The sequence below is a fragment of the Hakea prostrata genome, chromosome 8, assembly GCF_041222555.1.
Source record: "Hakea prostrata isolate BN-2017 chromosome 8, UWA_Hpros_2, whole genome shotgun sequence".
Taxonomy (NCBI): domain Eukaryota; kingdom Viridiplantae; phylum Streptophyta; class Magnoliopsida; order Proteales; family Proteaceae; genus Hakea; species Hakea prostrata.
Genome location: NC_142607.1, coordinates 4,492,454 through 4,511,650, shown reverse-complemented (window position 1 = coordinate 4,511,650; position 19,197 = coordinate 4,492,454). Strand labels below are relative to the sequence as shown.

The window sequence follows — 19,197 nt, the reverse complement described above, 5'->3', positions numbered from 1 at the left end:
AGACATCGCAGCAGCAAACACGATTGCGATACCAAATACGAAGACAACGACAACACTGTGAGAGAGAGGGATTTTCTTGCAGGGACGGTGAGGACGGTGAGGACGGTGAGGACGGTAAGGGAGGGTTAAAGTGGTTTTCAGCAGTGCTAGTCCAATGAGATGTAGGTAGAACATGGGTGAAGAGATATCTAAAAATTGGGTGTAAGAGAATTTAAATGAGGGTAGATTGGTCATTATTATCATAATGAGGACAATATAGACATTTCACTCCTAGCTTATCAGAATCAGCTTGGATGTGAAGTGATGAGCATGCAATTTGTAATTTTGCAAAAAAAACACGTGACCTAGAATTTAAGCCTCACTTCGTATGCAATCGTGAAAATTGATAAGGACCCAAGAAATCAATCTGACCAAGGGGCAAAGAGGAGGGGAGGAGCTACAAGTGGCTGGATAATAGAAAAGGAGAACCAAGACCTTAGATCGGTAACAACAACCAATTTGTTCCTTGAGCATTAGGGATAGAGACATAAGGGAGCAGCTGGAGTTTAACAGTAACATTACAACCGACAATTTTTCAAATCGGATTAAAAGTTCTAGAGTTAAGACATCCGTCTCCTAAAATTCATTTTCCACCATAAGTTAGAGACATCCGTCTCTTAAATTCATTTTCCACCATAAGTTAGAGACATCAAAACAATCTAGATGATTGTTGTTGTGGTTGTTATAACACTTATTCTAAGGGTATATTAGGTTTGATCCATCCCTTAGCTTGAATGACCCGGTTATTACGACAGCTTGGTCAATTTCCTTTAGTCCTTTCAATTTCGAAGTTTTTTAACTTCTTACCCCCCCCCCCCCCCAAAAAAAAATTCCTTAGTCTTTTGTTAGTCTCTCCAATTGGAATCTCTAAGACTTGAAGTCTATATTTAGAAAATGTCGTAACATGTTGAAAATCTTGTTTGGAATCTATACTTTGCATGGAAACATTGTTTTTGCAAAATACAAAAATCCAGTCACTGCATGTGGCACGTGCACCCTCTTTCATGTCAGGATTTCCAATTTAAATTGAAAAGAAAAATAAGCTGATCAGTCAACTGTAAGGCTGAGAATGAAATTTAATTAGGCAGTTAGATTGCAACTTTTAACCCCTAATCCACAGTGCTCTGAGAGAGAAAGAGAGAGAGAGAGAGAGGTACTTCACTGAAACTTACAATCCTTAAGAACACTTAGCACGAGTACAACAGATAGAGCAGAAAAGGGAACCCTCTGCCAAGGTAAAAAAATAAAGAAGATAAACTAAATCACAACACAGCTTCAAGGGAAAACAACCATGAAGTTTGGTCTTTTATAAAGAAAACAAGCTGTGTAATTATCGCTAACCATCTACCTACAGCCTATGATCTGTAGTTCTTCATTGGAGAAGAAGCACAGGCAATACAAGCCAGCAAAAGAATGGCAGAAGAAGCTCCATCATCCTCACCAGCAAAACAACTCTTCTTGAACTTGCTAGCTTTACCTTTGTTACACTGCATCTGCTGCTGATGCTGTTGATCTCTGCTTTTCTGCTGTGGCTGCTGTTGCCTATCTTTCTGCACTATCACTACCCTTGACACCATTTTCTCTTCTTTTTCCTTTCTTCTCACCCCTCTCTACAGTCAACTCTGTTTCTCACTTCTAAGAGAAATTGCTGCAAATTCCCTCTTAACTAATCTGCTGTTCTCATTTGCAGATGATATTACCCTTTTATAGGCACCAGTGGTAGCCTAATGGTTCTCTGTTTCTCCCAAAATCAACAATTGAACCAGTGATAATGCATTGGGTTTGTTGGGTCCCACTCAGAAAAATAATTGAAATTGTAAACAGCCCCATTATGGACTTTGGGAGGTGAATCTGAACTCTGGCACACTAGATTAGCACACATAATTATTAATAGTTAAGTATAAACTAATGGCTTCAAGAAATGCTTGTTTTCATGCTTTAGAGTAATTAAAAAAAATTGAAGGACACATGAACAACTAATCATCCCTGGTCAATGATACTAATCATAGTTCATGATGAAGTTTTTTAGGAACTAGTTTTCAATGAAGTCCGAATTTTCTATCCTAACGGGTAGAAGTTTGTGCTCCTTTCACTTCTTTCCATCACATATTAGGAGTAGGCTCCATAGGAAATCTCACGTTCAATTCATTTGTCAGCATTTAAAAGTGACTTATTCTGCCTTTCTAATATGTGATGAAAAAGTTTGAAGAGAACAAAGACGTCTACCCTGAAGAGTTGAAGATCCCAACTCTTTTTGACGCAAGAGACAGAAAAAGCCCTAAAGTTGTAATCTAATAAAGTATATTTAATAGTTACATATGGCTGCAAAAATAAATTGTGGGTTTCTTAGGGAATGATGAGAGGGACGAAAGTAGCCCTAAGTAGTAATCTTGGAAATACAATTGATAATTACATATGGCCTCAAGAATAAATTGTGGTTTATGATTAGGGGCTAATTAATTTCCAATGATGGGGAAGAAAATGATTCCAAGTTGTAATCTAGGAATATAGCTAAAGTATTATATATGGCTTCAAGAAATGTTTCATTTGAGATTATGAAGTGGCTGGTAATCATATACCTTTTTAAGTTACAACAACAATGATATTAATTGTTACTAAAAAAGATTTAAGTTTGTTAGAGACTAATTCCAAATTAGGAGAAGATAATTAATCCCAAGTTGTAATCAGTGAACTGGGCCTGTCCTTCAGACCTTGGTTGGAGTGAGAGGGAGCTCCTCATGTGGGATGCCATGTGCTGCATGTGTCAACCACCTGTCCTCGTCTCTGACTGCTGTGTTATCTTATCTCTCTCAACTCTTTCTCATCTCTTCAAGGGCCAAGCGCCCTCTTTTTCTTTTTTTTTTTTAAGGATGAGACAAATATTTAGTGGATGAATTGAGTAGAAGGAACCCTATGCCTAGTATCCAAGGGTGTCAACCAGTTGGTTTGGTTCGGATTGGGTTCGGGTTGATTTTATACATATGTTAGTTTTACTCAAAGTAAAATCATTGAACCGATTGGTTTTGGGTTTTTATTGAATTGTTTTATAAGGTTGTATGAATACGTAACACTGAACTGCCTACGATCGAGATTTAACCCCTTTTCTTTTTTAAGGATTTTAGTCGGTGTAGTTTAAAAAAAGTAAAAAAAAAAACCAAAATGATCGAGTAGTCGAGATTCCGATCGTAGGCAGCTCATTAATTGAGCAACACTAAAGCCAAATGCATTTTAATGAGCTTGTGTTAGGTCTATTATCAATTAGTTTGATCTGTCATGTTTTGAAGAGTCTAGATCTTTTATCTGTTAGGATATAAGTTTATGTTCCTCTAACATTTCTCTACAATATATTAAGAAAATGGCTCACAGCAGGAAATTTACGAGGAGTCTTAGCATTGATTCATTTTATCGGAACATAGAAGTGGACCTTCCTCTTGATATGTGATAGAAAGATATGAAAGAAGCACAGACCTCTACCCTGACGGATGGAAGATCTAAATTCGCTGATTTTTAAGTTCCCTAATCCATACATGGCTGATAATGGAATCAATTTCGTTTGGTTTTGTTTTCCGGTCGGTCCAACCCATTTGGGTTAAATATAACAATCCTACTGGTGTCTATTCTCGTTGGGTTAAATTTTCAGCCAAAGCTGGGCAAACAGTCCAGATTTATAAGTTGAAGCTACTTGAAACTTATCCATTGGCACATGAAGGGTCACATTTTTAAGACTTTTGCTTCTTGTTGTGGTTGAAACAGACAAACCACAAAAACAAAGAGGATATGACCCCATAATTCTGAGCAAACAGGGTCACAACTTAGAAAATTGCAGGAAATGGGTTGTTGGCCATTGATAGAGCAACAGTGCAACACACTGTAGAAGTTGGACCCATGGTGATCATTTCAATGCAGAATCCCTCATTGACTCTCTTTTCAAGTTTTATTGACCCCAGATTCCATTCTAGACTTTCTGGGTTTTAAGCTTTGAAGCTCTTGAATGTAGTTAGGTAGCCGCTCAATTCTCAAACATATATGGCATATGACAACTAGTGTACAATTGGCAACAGAGATTCCAGACTGGAAATTTGTCTACCATAGCTATGATAAATTATAGATCAGTTTATGAGAATCCAAAGTTATAGGAAGTTGCAGAATCAAACCTTGCTGTGTTCATCTAATCGCTGAAGATGGTTTCTCTTGCATGGAGTGTAATCAATAATTGTCAATGATTTATAATCATGTGATTTTGCACATACTATATAGAATATAATAAGATTAGAAGATTTGTTATGATAATTCTAAGGGGAGAAACATGTTACTCTTTTGTATTGGCATCATATAAATCTAAATAAGAAGGAAATTTTTAAAGGAGATGGATTTTAAAAGAAAAAAATATCACTGTAGATTAGGAGAAAATTTTTATTTCAAAGATACCATGTTTGAATGCGATTCAGCTTTAATTGTCATATCAATTCACAACATATGGGTCTTGGTATTATTGTATGCAAGTTTGATTTGTCCGTTTCATTATAGTCAGGGTGGTGTAACCTCCTCTTCATCTTCTTAATTCTCATTAGATGTAAATTTGGGGTGTTGCACCTTTGTTTATGGTACGTCTTAGCTAACCGATTTTCTAAAAATTGAACATGTATGCTAGGAGTGATAATCACAGAGGATGGAGGCAACCTGGTTTTGATTTATTCCAGTGATACTCTTGGTGTTTCTATTTTGCTATTGAAAGCTTACGCTCTCAAGGCGGGTCTCTTGCAAACAACGAAATTTGGGGTTAACAATCTGATTGTGGAGTTTGATCGCTTTGACTTGATCAATCAAATGAATGGCTCTTCAAGACCTTCAATGGATACTGAAACTATTCGTCAAGATATCCTTAGCTCAAAATTCTATTTGATTGTCATTGTTTTCAGTTTGTTTCAAAGAACTTCAACCTTACGGCTGATTTATTGTCCTAATTAGCCTTATCGGTTAAACTACCGATTGTTTGGCTTCTCCATCTTTGTAGGGACGATGCCTTGACTTGTATGAGCTCTTCTTCTCAATAAATTTATTTCTTACTTAACGATCTTCTCCATCAAAAAAAAAAAAAAAAAAAAAAGAATAAGAAGAAGAAAGAAAGAGGAAAACGGGCTTTTCTTGGGCTGGTTCAAGCCCATATTGCTTAATGGAGGCCTTTTCCCTTCGCCCGTGGGCCGTGGCCTAGGGGCTCGGATGGTGTTTTGGGACAGGATCCATCTCACTAGAATTTTTTTAGACTAGGCCTAAGGCTCTGTTTGGTTGTCGGTCGGTCGAATCAAGTTGCATCGTTACGGATCTCGTATCAGTTTGAATACCGATATGATACGATCCGACATTCTACGCCAAAACGATAAGTTAGACACCAGAGATTCTGAAGTGAACGACTCCGCCTTCGTCTACTGTTCCTCTCACTTCCTCCTCTCTTCCTCGCTGTTGCGGTGAATAAAATTTTCTCCTCACCGTCTCTCCCTGCTTAAGAATAGGAATCCTTAACCAAAGCTCAATTTCTATTTCAGGGAATTTTTTTTTCCAATTCTATATTTCTCATGATTAACGGCTTCAATCTCGGAATCTTCGAAATTGGTTTTCTTTGCTTTTTGTTTCCCTATAATTCCCGCTTCCCTCTTTCTCTTCTATCGCGTTCTTTGTCTCCCCAGAACTACTACTTCAGTCTGTGAGAGTTTCTACTTCATCCCTTCCTTTCACCGACAAAACCCATGTATCTCCTTCCGCCTTTGTCTCATTTCCCTTGTTGGGTTCTTCTTTATATTGCCTTCTAGATAAAAGCCATGTACTTGTCTGAGAAGCCTCGTCCTATTGACTTCTATAAGGAGGAGGGAAGAGAAATGATAATTGAAGTCGTTAACAATGCGGGCTTGCAGCCGCCGCCGCCGCCGCCACCGCCACAGCCGCAGCAGCAACAACTACAACTGATTCTTGCCGACAGCAGCGGGGAAGACCACGAGCACGAGATGAAAGCACCCAAGAAGCGAGCTGAGACTTGGGTTCAGGAGGAAACACGAAGTCTTATCAGTTTCCGGCGAGAAATGGACAGTCTTTTCAATACTTCAAAGTCCAACAAGCATCTGTGGGAGCAAATTTCGTCTAAGATGAGGGACAAGGGTTTTGATCGATCTCCGACGATGTGCACCGATAAATGGAGGAACCTATTAAAAGAATTCAAGAAGGCGAAGTACCAAGATAGAGGTAGTGGTTCAGCCAAGATGTCTTACTACAAGGAACTTGAGGAACTGCTCAGGGAGAGAAGTAAGAACACCTCTTACAAAAGTGCAACACCTTCCAAGGTCGATTCTTACATTCCATTCTCAGATAAAGGTACTGAGTTTTAATTACCGATTGCTTTAGTAGTGTTACTGGTTTTCTCCTCCTGTATTCTTGAATGCTCTTTGTTCATTTTATTTTCCTAAATAGGTTGGAGAATTGTTGCTGACTAGCCTGCTCTTGTAAGATATTTGCATAAATTTATTCGTGCATATAGTACAAACCTGTCCATATATTTGGTAGGAATGAAAGGTTATCAGTACAAACCTGTCCATAGTAATGGAGACCAAAACCCTATAAGATAATGTGAATTGGAACAAAAAGGGAGAGAGAGAGCAAAGAATTCAAAAAAGATTTTAGTTCTGGCTAAACCACCGGAGCACCACTTAACATGATCCTTGACTGCATAAGGCCTTTCATTATGGCTGCTAAAGAACTGTTTAATATCTAAACAGCATTTTGTACTTACTAAAAGGTGTAAGAAATAGGTTAGGGACATGAAGGTCAGTCTTGAGAGATAGGGTAGCATAGCAGGAAACAATGCCTTTACCAGAAATGGCAGAAACTGATGTACTTAACCTGTCTTAGCTAGTCCTATGGTGAAAGGCTCCAGAATCTAAAAGCCAAGAGGGAGTAGACTGAGAAGAAGCAACGGATAGACCTTGATGGGCAAGATGAGAAGTTGAGGTGGAAGGTATTGTAGGACGAACAACTAAATCCATCTGAGCCATCACGTGTTGGAGAGCCACTAACTGCACTAATTGATCTGAAGAGAATGGCAAGGAAGTAGGAGTCGTTATTGAAGTGCTGTCACTATCACCGACCGCATGAATCTGATGAGCCTCCCTTGGGATAATTATGTTCAGATAAGTTTCTCTAGTGTGACATGGGATGGCTTCAGTAGTCACACTTAACCAGCTTTTTACTTGGAGCAGTTGGTTTAGTCACATCAGGTCGAGGAGTAAAACAAGAGAGCTCATTGAGTGGGAGTAGTTGTCAATAACATAAGGGATGGATGGCATTTCTGTACTGAAGCAGATTATATGCCTCATGAAAGGTGTAGAACTTATCTTGGTTGAAAACTGGGTATGGATCTGATCCTACTTCAGGTTCATCCTAGTAAGCAAGTCTAAGTACACGCTCAACCTGAAATGTAAAGGCATCAGTAGGGTCAACCTGGACAACAGATGTTAGATATCAAGCTGTTGCCACAAGTTGTTAAGCAAAAGTAAGCAAGGAGTGATTTTTCCTGCTGAGTAGTCCCCGAACTTGTCAATGCAAGTCACAACTCGTATATCTGTAATTTGCTGTGTTCAACCAAACAAAACTAGGGCTAATTGTGGGTTCCATATGAAATTCAATTTAATCACATCTCAAGGGCATCATTTGCTAGCCATGTATTAGCAGAATGATTGACGATTTGGAAGTATGAATGGTCAAGAATCCCAAGAGGCTATTGCCTTGAATTGGGAGAATCCAACTACCAGGCCAAGTAAAATATTTGGATCCATTCAACTTTGTTGTCCTGACATGGGAGAGTGGGGATTTGGCCATGGGTTATGAGACATTGCATGGCATTACCCTCAAGGTTGTCATTCAATTTCTCTTTTATTCAGTTTCTCTAATTTATCCTTTTATTACCCTTTATTATCCACCATTTCTTATTTTATATTTGATTCCAAATTTGCGCTCCCCTCACTTACAGGATCTCATTCCTTTGCTTTCTTCTGGATTTCCATCATTGACAAAATTCCCATCTGCCTTGGTTAATTGAAATCTATTACTCAGGTAGCAACCCCAATTAGGGCTTTAACCGTGGATCCACATTAACATGCTATTAGGGGTTGTTCTCAACGCACTTAGTGCCTTTTGAGAATTTTGGCTTTTCCATTGCAGTTCACATCTCACAGTTATCCTTCATGGGAAAAGCAGAATTAGCTTTCAAATGACACCAAAGCCATGCAAAAAAGGTAAGTTTTAGCCTTCCAGAAATAGCCGTGGAGAAGACTGATGCAGATAGCCCAAATGATGACTTGAATTCAAAAATAAAAGTTGCTTACGTAATTCCACTCTGCACAGTTTCCTCTAATATAGTGTTGATTTTTCACAGAAAATGGATCATTAATTGAAATTTGAAATGCTCCCACATCAGTTATTCTATCAAATTTCCATTTTTACATGCAGCATTGTGTTAGGGTATGTGGTTTCTAATTGTTTAGAGGAAACAGCACCAAATATGGAAAAGAATGTAGGAATTGAAGAATCAGAAGAGGAAATGTTGCAAAAGGATGTCATAAAAAACTTACGATGTTTCTTTTGTGTACAAAACAATGAAATCTAATTTGTCTTGGTACTTGGTATTTTATTGGATTATGGACATGCTATCAAGTTAATCTTATGTGCAAAACGTTTCCCTACTCAATAAATTTTTTTTTTTGGATGAATAAATAATCAATTAAAGACGGAAACCAAAATACAGAGAAAGACCCCAAAAGACAGGATCAAGGGTGAAGATGGGAGTTGAGCCCCCAGGAAACAACAATGAGCCTATTCCTTGGGGAGTCAACCACCGGGGGGATGGGGATAGCAGAAATTTTAGCGGATACATCGAAGTAAATAGCATTCCAAATAGTGTCAATAGAGCGGGATTTAGAGGTCCAGCGACGGAGATTTCGCTCCCTACTCAATAAATTTTGTTATGCATTAAAACACTTTTGAGCTTGGATTATTTCTTCTTTGAACCCACCTGTCCTTGATTGTTGCATCTGTAGCTGGGAGTTCTTGGTATTGGGTGGCTCTTGGTCGGGGCTCCATGAAAAGCACCATAGAATGTTGCAAGACATTGTAGCTAACATGTTTTATTGGTATTTTTTTTGACAGTTCTGAATGATTTTGTTAGAGCTGCACTATTAGCTTACATTTGGTTATTTATTGTGATTCACCTATTTTGACACAAACATGCACATATGTATATGTAAATGATTAAGGCCAATATAATTGCTGCAGAGTAAAATCTATTAGCAACATAGTATTCTGACTACCACCTCACTGTTTTTGCATAGGTCTTGAAGATGCCAATATTCCATTTGTTTCTGTTGAAGGTAAATATTTTTTTGGTGAGTTTTGAAATAGTCAATTCAGGATTCTTTTGTATGTAATGTAGCTTAGTGTTTGACTGTGGCAACTGAGGATGGAATAATTCTACATAAGGTTAATTACTATAATTATTTTTTGGATAACCAGAGAATAACTAAAATTGTAGAGCATATCAAAGGGTGAACATTAGCCACATACCACCTAAGTTTAGTAGTCCTAGCCTTAGTAGCTGACAGCAAGGCACCAGAAAATACTGAGTTAACCTGCAGAACTTGTACTGATTTGATAGAAGGAGTCACCTTGCTAGCTTTGGGGGAAGGCTGTGCTATCTGAGAATATAGCCTCTCTGCCTAGGGCATTTAGCGCAACGGAAATTACAGGGTGGACATAAGGGCTTCCATTATTCTTCACTCCTTTGTTTACTGGCATCAAAAGCAAGGCAAGGGGGCTCACCATCTTTGGTAGGAAGGAATAGTTGACGACAGAAAGGCAAGAAATTGGGTAGAGGAATTGGTCGACTCATCGAGCCCATGGTACCAGCAGCCTTCCAGATTTGATATTCATCATTTTCAAAGCAAGGGTAAGTGAACTGCAATGGAAAAAAGTGGAGCAGAATTTGCTCAATCTACACTCTCTTGAGTTCACTCACTTGTCCTCTCTGGTCCAGTTCACTGATTACTCAACTCCCTACAGCCAACGGCTGTTACGGTAGCTTAGCTTCACTAACTGAAGGGAATTTGTTTCAAGGCTATACAGTAGGATCCTAGGTTTTTCCCCTGGGATTGGGCATAGAGGAGTGCCAGCTTACATGGAAAGCATCACCTGTTGCATCAACACCGGTGTATTTTTTATTAAGATCCATTCTAGAACTTGAGTAAAAAATCAACCTTCTCTCTCATCCCAATGTGAGGATTCCAGAATCCCTTCTCTTCACACCTCAGCCTCCATTTTTGCCTTTTATGACGTTACTAATGGTGTGTAATTCACTCTTTCATATATGAATCACTGTCAATTTGGCAAATCATCCCTCTCAGGTACTGGGCGGGCGTGTAGCCAAAAAAATACCCACAGGAAATGCCTTCTGATGCTGGGGGGACCCTAAGAACCAGGGGACCTGCAAGGGCTGGTTATAAGTCATCTTAGGTAGCGCCAATTCTAATGGGAAGATGGCAAACAAAGGGAAGGGATTAGCGGCTAATAGATGATTTAACATACGGATGAGACTAAATAACAAAGTAAAGATCAACAATAGTCTAAAACTAAGCAAGACTAGACAAGACTAAGTAGGGAAACATGGGATGGGGATCATGGCAATATAACACCTAAGCGAGTGCATACTTATAAAAAAATTCCTCAAAATTACTTGCTGTTGTAGTCCAGAGATTCTACAACGAACAATAAAAATGAGCAAATAAACCTAATGCAAGAGGGGATGTGTGAGCTGGTTTAAGGTAGAAGAAAAACAAATATTTTAAACAGCAGCATGTGGGAGAAATAGTGGAAGAAAATACCTCCTGGTCTGGATATGGCTGCAAAACAGCAGTTAGAAGAATGAGTGAAAAAGAAAGAGGGGGGGGAGAAAAGAAAAGAACAAGGGAGGGAGCGTGAGAAGAGAACAGAAAAAGGAAGACAGAAAAAAGAAGAGAGAAGGGCAGCCGAGCGCGAACAGGAAGCAAGAAGAAGGGGGGGGGGGAATGCAGCAGGGTGTTACTATAAAGAAAGCAAGAGGAGGACTCCTGCTGGAAAATGGGGAAGGGAACAGAAGAAAGAAGAGGCGACAGCAGAGCCGTCGACAGGGAGAAGAAATGAAGAAAAAAAAATGGCAGCAAGGACTGCCATACAGAAAAAGAGAGGAGAGAAGAAAAGAAAAGAAGACAGGGAGGCAATATTAACTGCCAGCCAGAAAAGGGGAGGGATAATGGACCTGTTCATGCAAAAAGAAGAGAGAAAAAGGCAGAAACAAACTTACCGTGAGAGAGGAGAGAGAGACACTTGCGCAAGAAATTTTCTGATATCATTCAATTACATAATCCATTTATTATATGAAAACTGAGTGTGGGTACATCGCTTTATGGGGGGGTGAATTGAAATTCAAAACCCTAATATTCAAAATCCCCCCCCCCAAAAAAAAAAAAAGAGGAAAAGAAGAAGAAGAAGAAGAAAAGAAAAGAAACCTACATACCCTTACTACTATTGTTCTAACACTAGGGTCAAGACGGAAACTCCACACCCCCCCCCCCCGGAAAAAAAGAAACCTACATACACTTACTTCTGTTGTTCTAACACTAGGGCAAAACAATACCCGATTACATTAGATAACCCAAATAGAATTAAAAATTGAACCAAGTTAAAACTCAATAATTCATTTACGCCTCAACAAAGAACCAAACTAAACCAAAACATAAAAACTGAGCTGCCTATGGGCAGTGGTGCTCCTTGTTGAACCAATGGAATCTGGCAATCCAGTAGCCTCTAAACTCGTTGTCGATCCACAGCTGCTGTGGTAGGTTGATCTTTACACCGGCATCACCGATTAACTTGAAAATGTTGCCCCATGGGAATGATGTCCTCATCACTTTCCTTACTAGCTTTATTGGCGAGTCAGCCATTCTGGATTCGACCCTCCCTCTAGAAAAGTGAGAATGGAAACGATTGAAACAGGCATCCTTTCATCTGCCAGGTTAGGGATGATATTTATCATTTAGAAAGATGGTTCTACCACATTGAATATTAATTTTGGTATCTAGAGCAAGTTAATATATGGAATAGATCAAGAATATTTAAGCTGTGATTTATACCTGCTTACCTATTACCTAATATTCTGACCACACCTTACAGATATGAACCTCTGTTTGGCTATACTGCTGGAGTATGTGGTGAACCACGATGAGCCCAAAAGTTGCATTTATGCCATCTCTTGCTACCCATGGTCCTGATCAAATGGGGTAGCTCCAGGTTAATATGATCTAGCAGTGAAAAAGTTGGTTTATAGCATATTATATGAGTCCCCTCAGCTTAAGCTGTGTGCTTTCTTCTTGTCCACATGGATTGCTATGGAAAAATTGACTATCTATGCTAACAGCCCAGCTCCAGCTATTAGAAACACACCTTCTGCAAGCTATTCTCCAGTAACATCTAGGAATGGCATTTTAAAGTAGTTCATGTGTTCAAAATAGAACCTTTTGATGCAGGCATCTCCTAACTTTGATTTAATTGTTTGTGTTTCTTATCAGAAGAACAGAGAAATAAGAGGGATCAAGAGAGAGAAGAAGAGAATTTGAGAGAAGGATATGGGAGACCTCACTCTTTTTGTGAGGAACTCCAAGGAATAGCAGCTTTATTTATAGAGTTAATAAAGAGAATTAAATTGAAATAAAACTCCACAAAAGGAGTCCCATATGGACTCAATCTACTGCCCAAAGCCATCTCGAGATTAGTGCCAGGTGCTAAATCAAGAGACTCTTTGATGTGAACCAGGATCTAGGGTATGATTGATTGAAGAAATGCCCTAAATCTAGGTCCACCCACTGGTTTCTCTTCTAAGAGAATCAGCAGTCAATTAGGGCATAGATCACCCTACAGTTGAAGGACACACGTTGGCTAGGTGGTTATAGGATTGGGAAAGGGTTAAGCTTAGTTTTGGCTAGGGTTTAATGAACCAAGTCTGAAACCTTGCTGTTATTTTTGTTTCAGAATTAAGTTCAAGTCTAGGGTTTTGGGAAATAGGGTTTTAAGAATCTAAGGTTTCTAGGGTTTAGATTAGGGCTAGGGTTAGGTCGTGTGTCAATTATCCTAAAAGGGTTTAGGGTTTGAGTAAGTGGTTTGAGAGTTTGGTTGAGATTAGGCTTAGGTTCCTGGGTTTCGACTGAAGTGACTGCAACTAGGGTTTTCAGGGCTTTTAAGAATAGGGAAAAGGCTCGAAAGGGGGAATCGAAGGTAGGGGAGATAGAAGCAAACTTGATTCTTAAAGGAGTTGGGATTAGGTAAGGGTTAGGGAATTCTAGGGTTTGAGAGTTTAGGTAAATTCTGGTTCTTAAGTTAATTGATTTCTTATGCTGCCACAGGTAAGAAGAGAGGGGCTGGAAAGTTATACTGGGGCTGGTGAAAAGAAGGGGGGGGGGGGGGGGTGTTAATGAAATAGGAATGGCGGAAGGGAGTAGGGGTTGCTGCAGAGTTGGGAAGGTGTTGGGGATGCATTGCGATGGGGAAAAGGGGATTGGTGTGCAGAATTAGGGTATGGAAGGGGTGGGGGAGGGCTTCATATGAGAGGAAGAAGAGGAAAGGGGCTAGGGTTGGGTGGGGGCTTAGTAGTTGGAGAGCTAAGGATTCAAGGTTCTTTCAAATTCTGCAAGTTTTCTTTCTCTCTAGACTACTGGACCTTCCCCCTTGGGGAACCCATGACTTCAACAATATGCTCATTCAATTCTCAATCAATTTTATCAATCATGTACTCTTTAAGTATTATATTATAGTGAGGCTTATTTACAGCCTTTAGAAGGAATTCACACTGGGACTCTAATTTAGACAACAAATTGAATTGACTGAGGACTCTTACTCGCGCAAGGATTCTTTCATATTTCACTTTAGAAGAGTTCAAATTGAAATCTAAGAGTAGATATGGAATCCTTGCAAGAAGTAGAACAAAAGTATAAGACTCCTTTACAACTTAGGAATCTTGACCTAACAAAGATGTTTCAATAACTTAACCAATAATGACTCAAATTCAGAAATAAAACATACTGGACCCGACTAAACCCTAAGTTGACTAAATTGAAATAGTGCAAAATTACCAAAATACCCAGGCTGGTACTGGAGGGCCGTAGGGTTTGGGGAAGCTACCCTAGGCCCTGTTTCGGCCCTGGACCTGGTTCACATAACTCACATTCGTGTCTTCTGTTTTCTTGTAGTCCCTTTTAGAATTTCTCTGATCTGCGCATTGTGCACTCCTTGCAAAATAATCATTCATAAAAGCTTCAACCGATGTTGCACTGAGAACCAAGATGAAGCCTATCCCAGTAGTCATGTCTATTGGTCTTAACTGCCATGACACACAATGATGGACGATCCACACTCGATATCCTTGGGCACCACCACAGAAGGACTGAAGGAAAGCCTACTAGAATAACCACCCCAGAGAGATTGGGAGGTACCTGATTCCAGAGTAAGAAATCTGGAGCTATATACATAATACAAAATAAACTTCAGTAAGTTAGTTGAGTGAGGCTTATGATGTTAGAAACAACTTGATTCTTCTCAGTCCAAAGTAAATTATAGGTCGTAATAATGACCAAGAGAGCATTCTGGGTCTGAAATTTTGGGAGCATATGAGCACTACCAAATCCTGATACCAGTGGAAAACATCAGCGCTGATAATATGTTCAACTCAAAGGTCCAAAGTAACCACTGCCCAATCAGATTCTCATTTATTACCTAGGCTGCAACCTAAAATACAGATCAAAACTTTCCTTACTTACCCATGGTAGAAGATCTAGCTCTCGAGCAAGATCTGGAAAACCGAGATCTCGACCGAGATGGTGAGATATCGGTCGAGATGTGTGATTTTTTTGGCATCAACTCGGTGGCCCATTTTTGTGGGTTTTAGGCAGTTGGGCTGAAACTGGGTATATAGCCTATTTAAGGCCTTTTGAACACACCAGTGGCCTTAGATTTGTGAGAAGACAAGTCTAAGTATGATTTCTAAGTCTACCCATAGTGTGAAATTGAAATGCTGGAGGATTGAGAAATGCAAGGTTATACAACATGTAATATAGAATCTTTAAGGCATATAAATGAAAAGCAAGTGTATCAAATGCATTAAATAACTTAAATGTCATCAAAATTCCATACATGCGACTATATGAGTATCACAATCTCGACTCTCGAGTATAGATTAATAAAATTCTATAACCCATTAGAAGTTCCATATAAGTCATTAACTCATAAGGTCATAAGACAAACAGAGAATGATTGATCTTCCTTTGATGGTGTTGATGTGCTAAGAGTAGTTGCAAGTGAAAATTCAACTGAAATCCGCAAAAAATCTGGCAAAAAATGTGAGTTCTAGCGAGAAATGGCTTAGATATGGGGTGAGATATGGTGATATATAGAGAGATATAGTGAGATATGGTGAGATCTCAAGTGAGATGTCCCATTTCGCAGAACTCGACTTTCATCTTGTCTCAGTTAACCACAAAACGAGACATCTCATGAGATCTCCCACAATGAACTTACCTAAATATATAGACTCTTGGTAATATCTTCCTTAAAATATTTTAAATTCTGGATGAAGTGGTAAACAGCAAATCAAATTCCATAACTACTATCCTTGACAGCAGTTTGCAAGCCAATGCTTGTAATATATTTTGCAACACTTTGTATTAAAAATTACAGATCCTATTTAAAAGACAAATTCATTTGTCTTGTTATGATTGCAAGGTAATGGAATATGGAAAAAGAAAATGTATAATAGTTAAATCCCATTTACCATGGGTAATAAGATCACTCACCCTATCTGAGTATGAGGCACTAATCCCTGGTAGAGTTTTAATGCAAGCAGCCCAAGGATCAGTTCAATGGAGACATTAGCTGCATTCCCTACATATCAACATACGACTTATGATGAGATTCAAAAATCCAGATTAGGGATTTCAGATGGAAACAGGCCCCATAATCAAATCATCAGGACCGAGATAAGTAGCAATTGCATTGTTGAGGAAAGAAATCAGATGGATAGGAGGGGGAAGTGAGCCAAGATCAATCTTCTTGAAAGGAAGAAGAGAGAAGAGAAGAATTCTGATCTGGGATACAATTGTAAGTCCTGTATGCATTGCATAACAGCGCCAATACTCTTAAAAAATTGCATTTCATTATTCAGATCATATCTACATGAATTTTTTTTTTTTGGGTGGGGGGGGGGGATGTGGGTGGCCCGGGGGGGGGGTTATTCCTAACTGACTCACAGGAGAGCTCCTTGTTAGTCTAAAATACTGATTAAAGTAAATAAATTCCTAATTTAATTCTACTAGCTATTAAGCATCCTAGTCTAAAAGAGCACTTGATATAACTATTATAGAACACTTGGCATAACTACTATGCTTGTGTACTATCGTTATCCTTTTGGCTTATTTTTAGGTACCTACATCAATAAACCCAAAAATAAGAAGCCTAAGGTCCATAAAACCTTAGACTGGCCAAAATAAAGTCTTTTGAGGCAAAATTGACCCAATTAGAAACCTTGATTGCACAATCTTCTTTAAAATAAGAAGGTTTTTGTGATCCTATTCCAAATTATTTACAGAAAGAACTTCTATCCTCATGGGTTTTCAGATATTATTCTGCCCGACAGCTCAAGTTGGGTTGATTTGACACATGGTTTGGGTCCTCTGATGCCTACCCACAAAATTTAGTCTTTATCTAATGTCGTGACATGCATCTAAGACACTGCTAGATGTAATCCTTGGCTGTCGTTCCAGGAAACAGTTGCCCTTTCCTGAAAACAATTAATTGATGAAAAACGAGTCCATTCTCCCCATGAACATTATTCTGGTGAACTGCACATAACAAGCAGTGAATTCCTTATGGGATTGTACTCTACTTCATTTCAATTCATACAAAATGTATAAACCAAAAAGTCTTTCAGTGACGTGTATACCTTCACCTTTTCTAATGAAGACTCACCCAATCCCACCTACTTTTTTTGACTAATTTTCTGTTTGTTTGGTATTTTTTCTAAGTTGTTAACATGTACTTTAATTGATTGAATAAAGGTAATGGAAGGTCAACCCTCAATCTTGAAAGACGTTTGGATCATGATGGACACCCTCTTGCCATTACAGCAGCTGATGCAGGAGATGGTGGAATTCCCCCGTGGAATTGGCGGGAGACTCCTGGAAATGGTAAAGTTTTGCAAGTTCAATGCAAGATTGAGTGAACAGTTTTGCTTGGTTTGTTTATGGAAGGAACCATATGCTGTAATTAAGCTATATTTCTGTTTGATGAATTTCAGTTATATATGCTTCCTAGCAGAATTTTCCCACTCAGTGCACAGTTCTCCTCCAGAAAATTTCTTGGTCACAAAAATTTGAACCCATAAATGTTTCTGAATTGCCTTTTGATGCCAGACTAAGCTATTATAATACATCTTGACAACTTTAGGCTTAAGTCTTGGTGTTAAAAAACACCCGACTGGTCCCAAGTTTTTCTTGAATTTTGCTTCAATTGGTGGCTCTACTTATATGAAGTAAGATGAAATGGACCATGATTCGTTAATCAGCTCCTCAACCCTAAACAACACCCCCCCCCCCCCCAAAAAAAAAAAAAATAAATAAATAAAGAGAGAGGAAAAGAAAATTGTTCACATAATCTGAATATACTACGTGAATTGTCTATGTTATACATCTGCTTAAAGAATTTTTTTTTTTGTTTGGGCAACCTGAACCAGGTGATTGCTTCCAGAGTAATCTACCTTAGCATGAAGTCCAATTGATTTGACACATAAATTTCGCAGGTGGGGAAGGCAACTCTTCTTATGGTGGAAGGGTGATCTCAGTCAAGTGGGGGGAATACAGTAGGAGGATTGGAATTGATGGTACTGCTGATGCAATCAAAGAGGCAATAAAGTCTGCTTTTGGTTTAAGAACCAAGAGGGCATTTTGGCTGGAAGATGAAGATGAAGTTGTTCGGAGCCTTGACAGGGACATGCCATTGGGGAATTACACTCTTCATCTTGACGAGGGTAAGCTTAAAATGTTAATTTGATATGGGATTTGCTTGATAAAGAAAGGGGAAGGTATTTTGTACACAGAAGATTCACCCATCCATTCCATCAAAAAATAGGTGGAGCAGCTGTGTTCATGTTAATAATGATGGGCATTTTGCTGCCAATCTGACTGCATTAATGTGGTTGTGCACCATCATGCGTGTGTGTGTGTGTGTGAAAACTTTTGTCATAAAGAAATCAGAATTAACTTCTGTAGTTACTAACTTCAAGTTTTGTTTCTGTAGGATTGACAATAAAAGTCTGTCTCTATGATGAATCTGATCGCATACCTGGCATACCTGTTCGCACTGAAGAGAAGACACTCTACACGGAAGATGATTTTCGTGATTTCCTTAGCCGCCGTGGTTGGATGGGTCTAAGAGAGTTGAATCTTTTCAGAACCGTTGATACTTTAGATGATCTCCGTCCCGGTTCAATTTACCAGGGTGTAAGATTGCTTAGCGAATAAGGGAGTTGTGAGGAATGATGAAATTTTCAGGAGCTTCTTATACCTAATTGAGGCTCTGGGTGAGGTTTGCTTCACTTGAATTTTCCTATATGTGACAGGATTGCCAATTGTATATAGCAATCTCATGGAATGTTAGAGGAGGATAAGAGTACAAAAATTAGAAGAAAAAGAAAGGCAAAATTCTCAGGGTAACCTTTTCTCTGAACTTTCTTGCAAATGCATAATGTTAATTTCTCGTTTTAGTGGTTGCTTGAGTGCCTGCTCTGTTGTTCTGCATATTAATTCATTAACGAGAGGTAAAAGTTGAGTCTTGCATAAAATCGACGATTTTTTTGGTTTAATCTTTTTAATCTTGCATGGCCTGTGATTTCACTGAACAGAATCTTAAATTCTTAACCAAGGATCTGAAAAGACATCCAAAACAAAAAATAGACTAAAAAGAACATTGGAACAAGCTCGCAGGGATTTTCATTTCCTTAATGCTTTTCTGAAATACACAAAGCAAGAGAATTCCTACTAGGAATTC

General features: G+C 38.8%; 1 protein-coding gene across 2 annotated transcripts; it reads left to right on the top strand.

Annotated features, from left to right (window-relative positions):
- The first annotated feature begins 5,466 nt into the window (after positions 1-5,466).
- On the top strand, positions 5,467-19,186 carry LOC149006409 (trihelix transcription factor GT-1-like). Of its 2 annotated transcripts, none has more exons than XM_089165465.1 (5): positions 5,467-6,402; positions 9,411-9,449; positions 17,211-17,339; positions 17,951-18,178; positions 18,448-19,186. In XM_089165465.1, the coding sequence occupies exons 1-5, from the start codon at positions 5,856-5,858 to the stop codon at positions 18,669-18,671; spliced, it is 1,167 nt and encodes a 388-aa protein (XP_089021591.1). In that variant the 5' UTR covers positions 5,467-5,855; the 3' UTR covers positions 18,672-19,186. The 2 variants fall into 2 exon arrangements, with proteins under 2 accessions (XP_089021591.1, XP_089021590.1); XM_089165464.1 differs by having other exon boundaries at positions 9,411-9,464.
- The last annotated feature ends 11 nt before the right edge of the window (positions 19,187-19,197 follow it).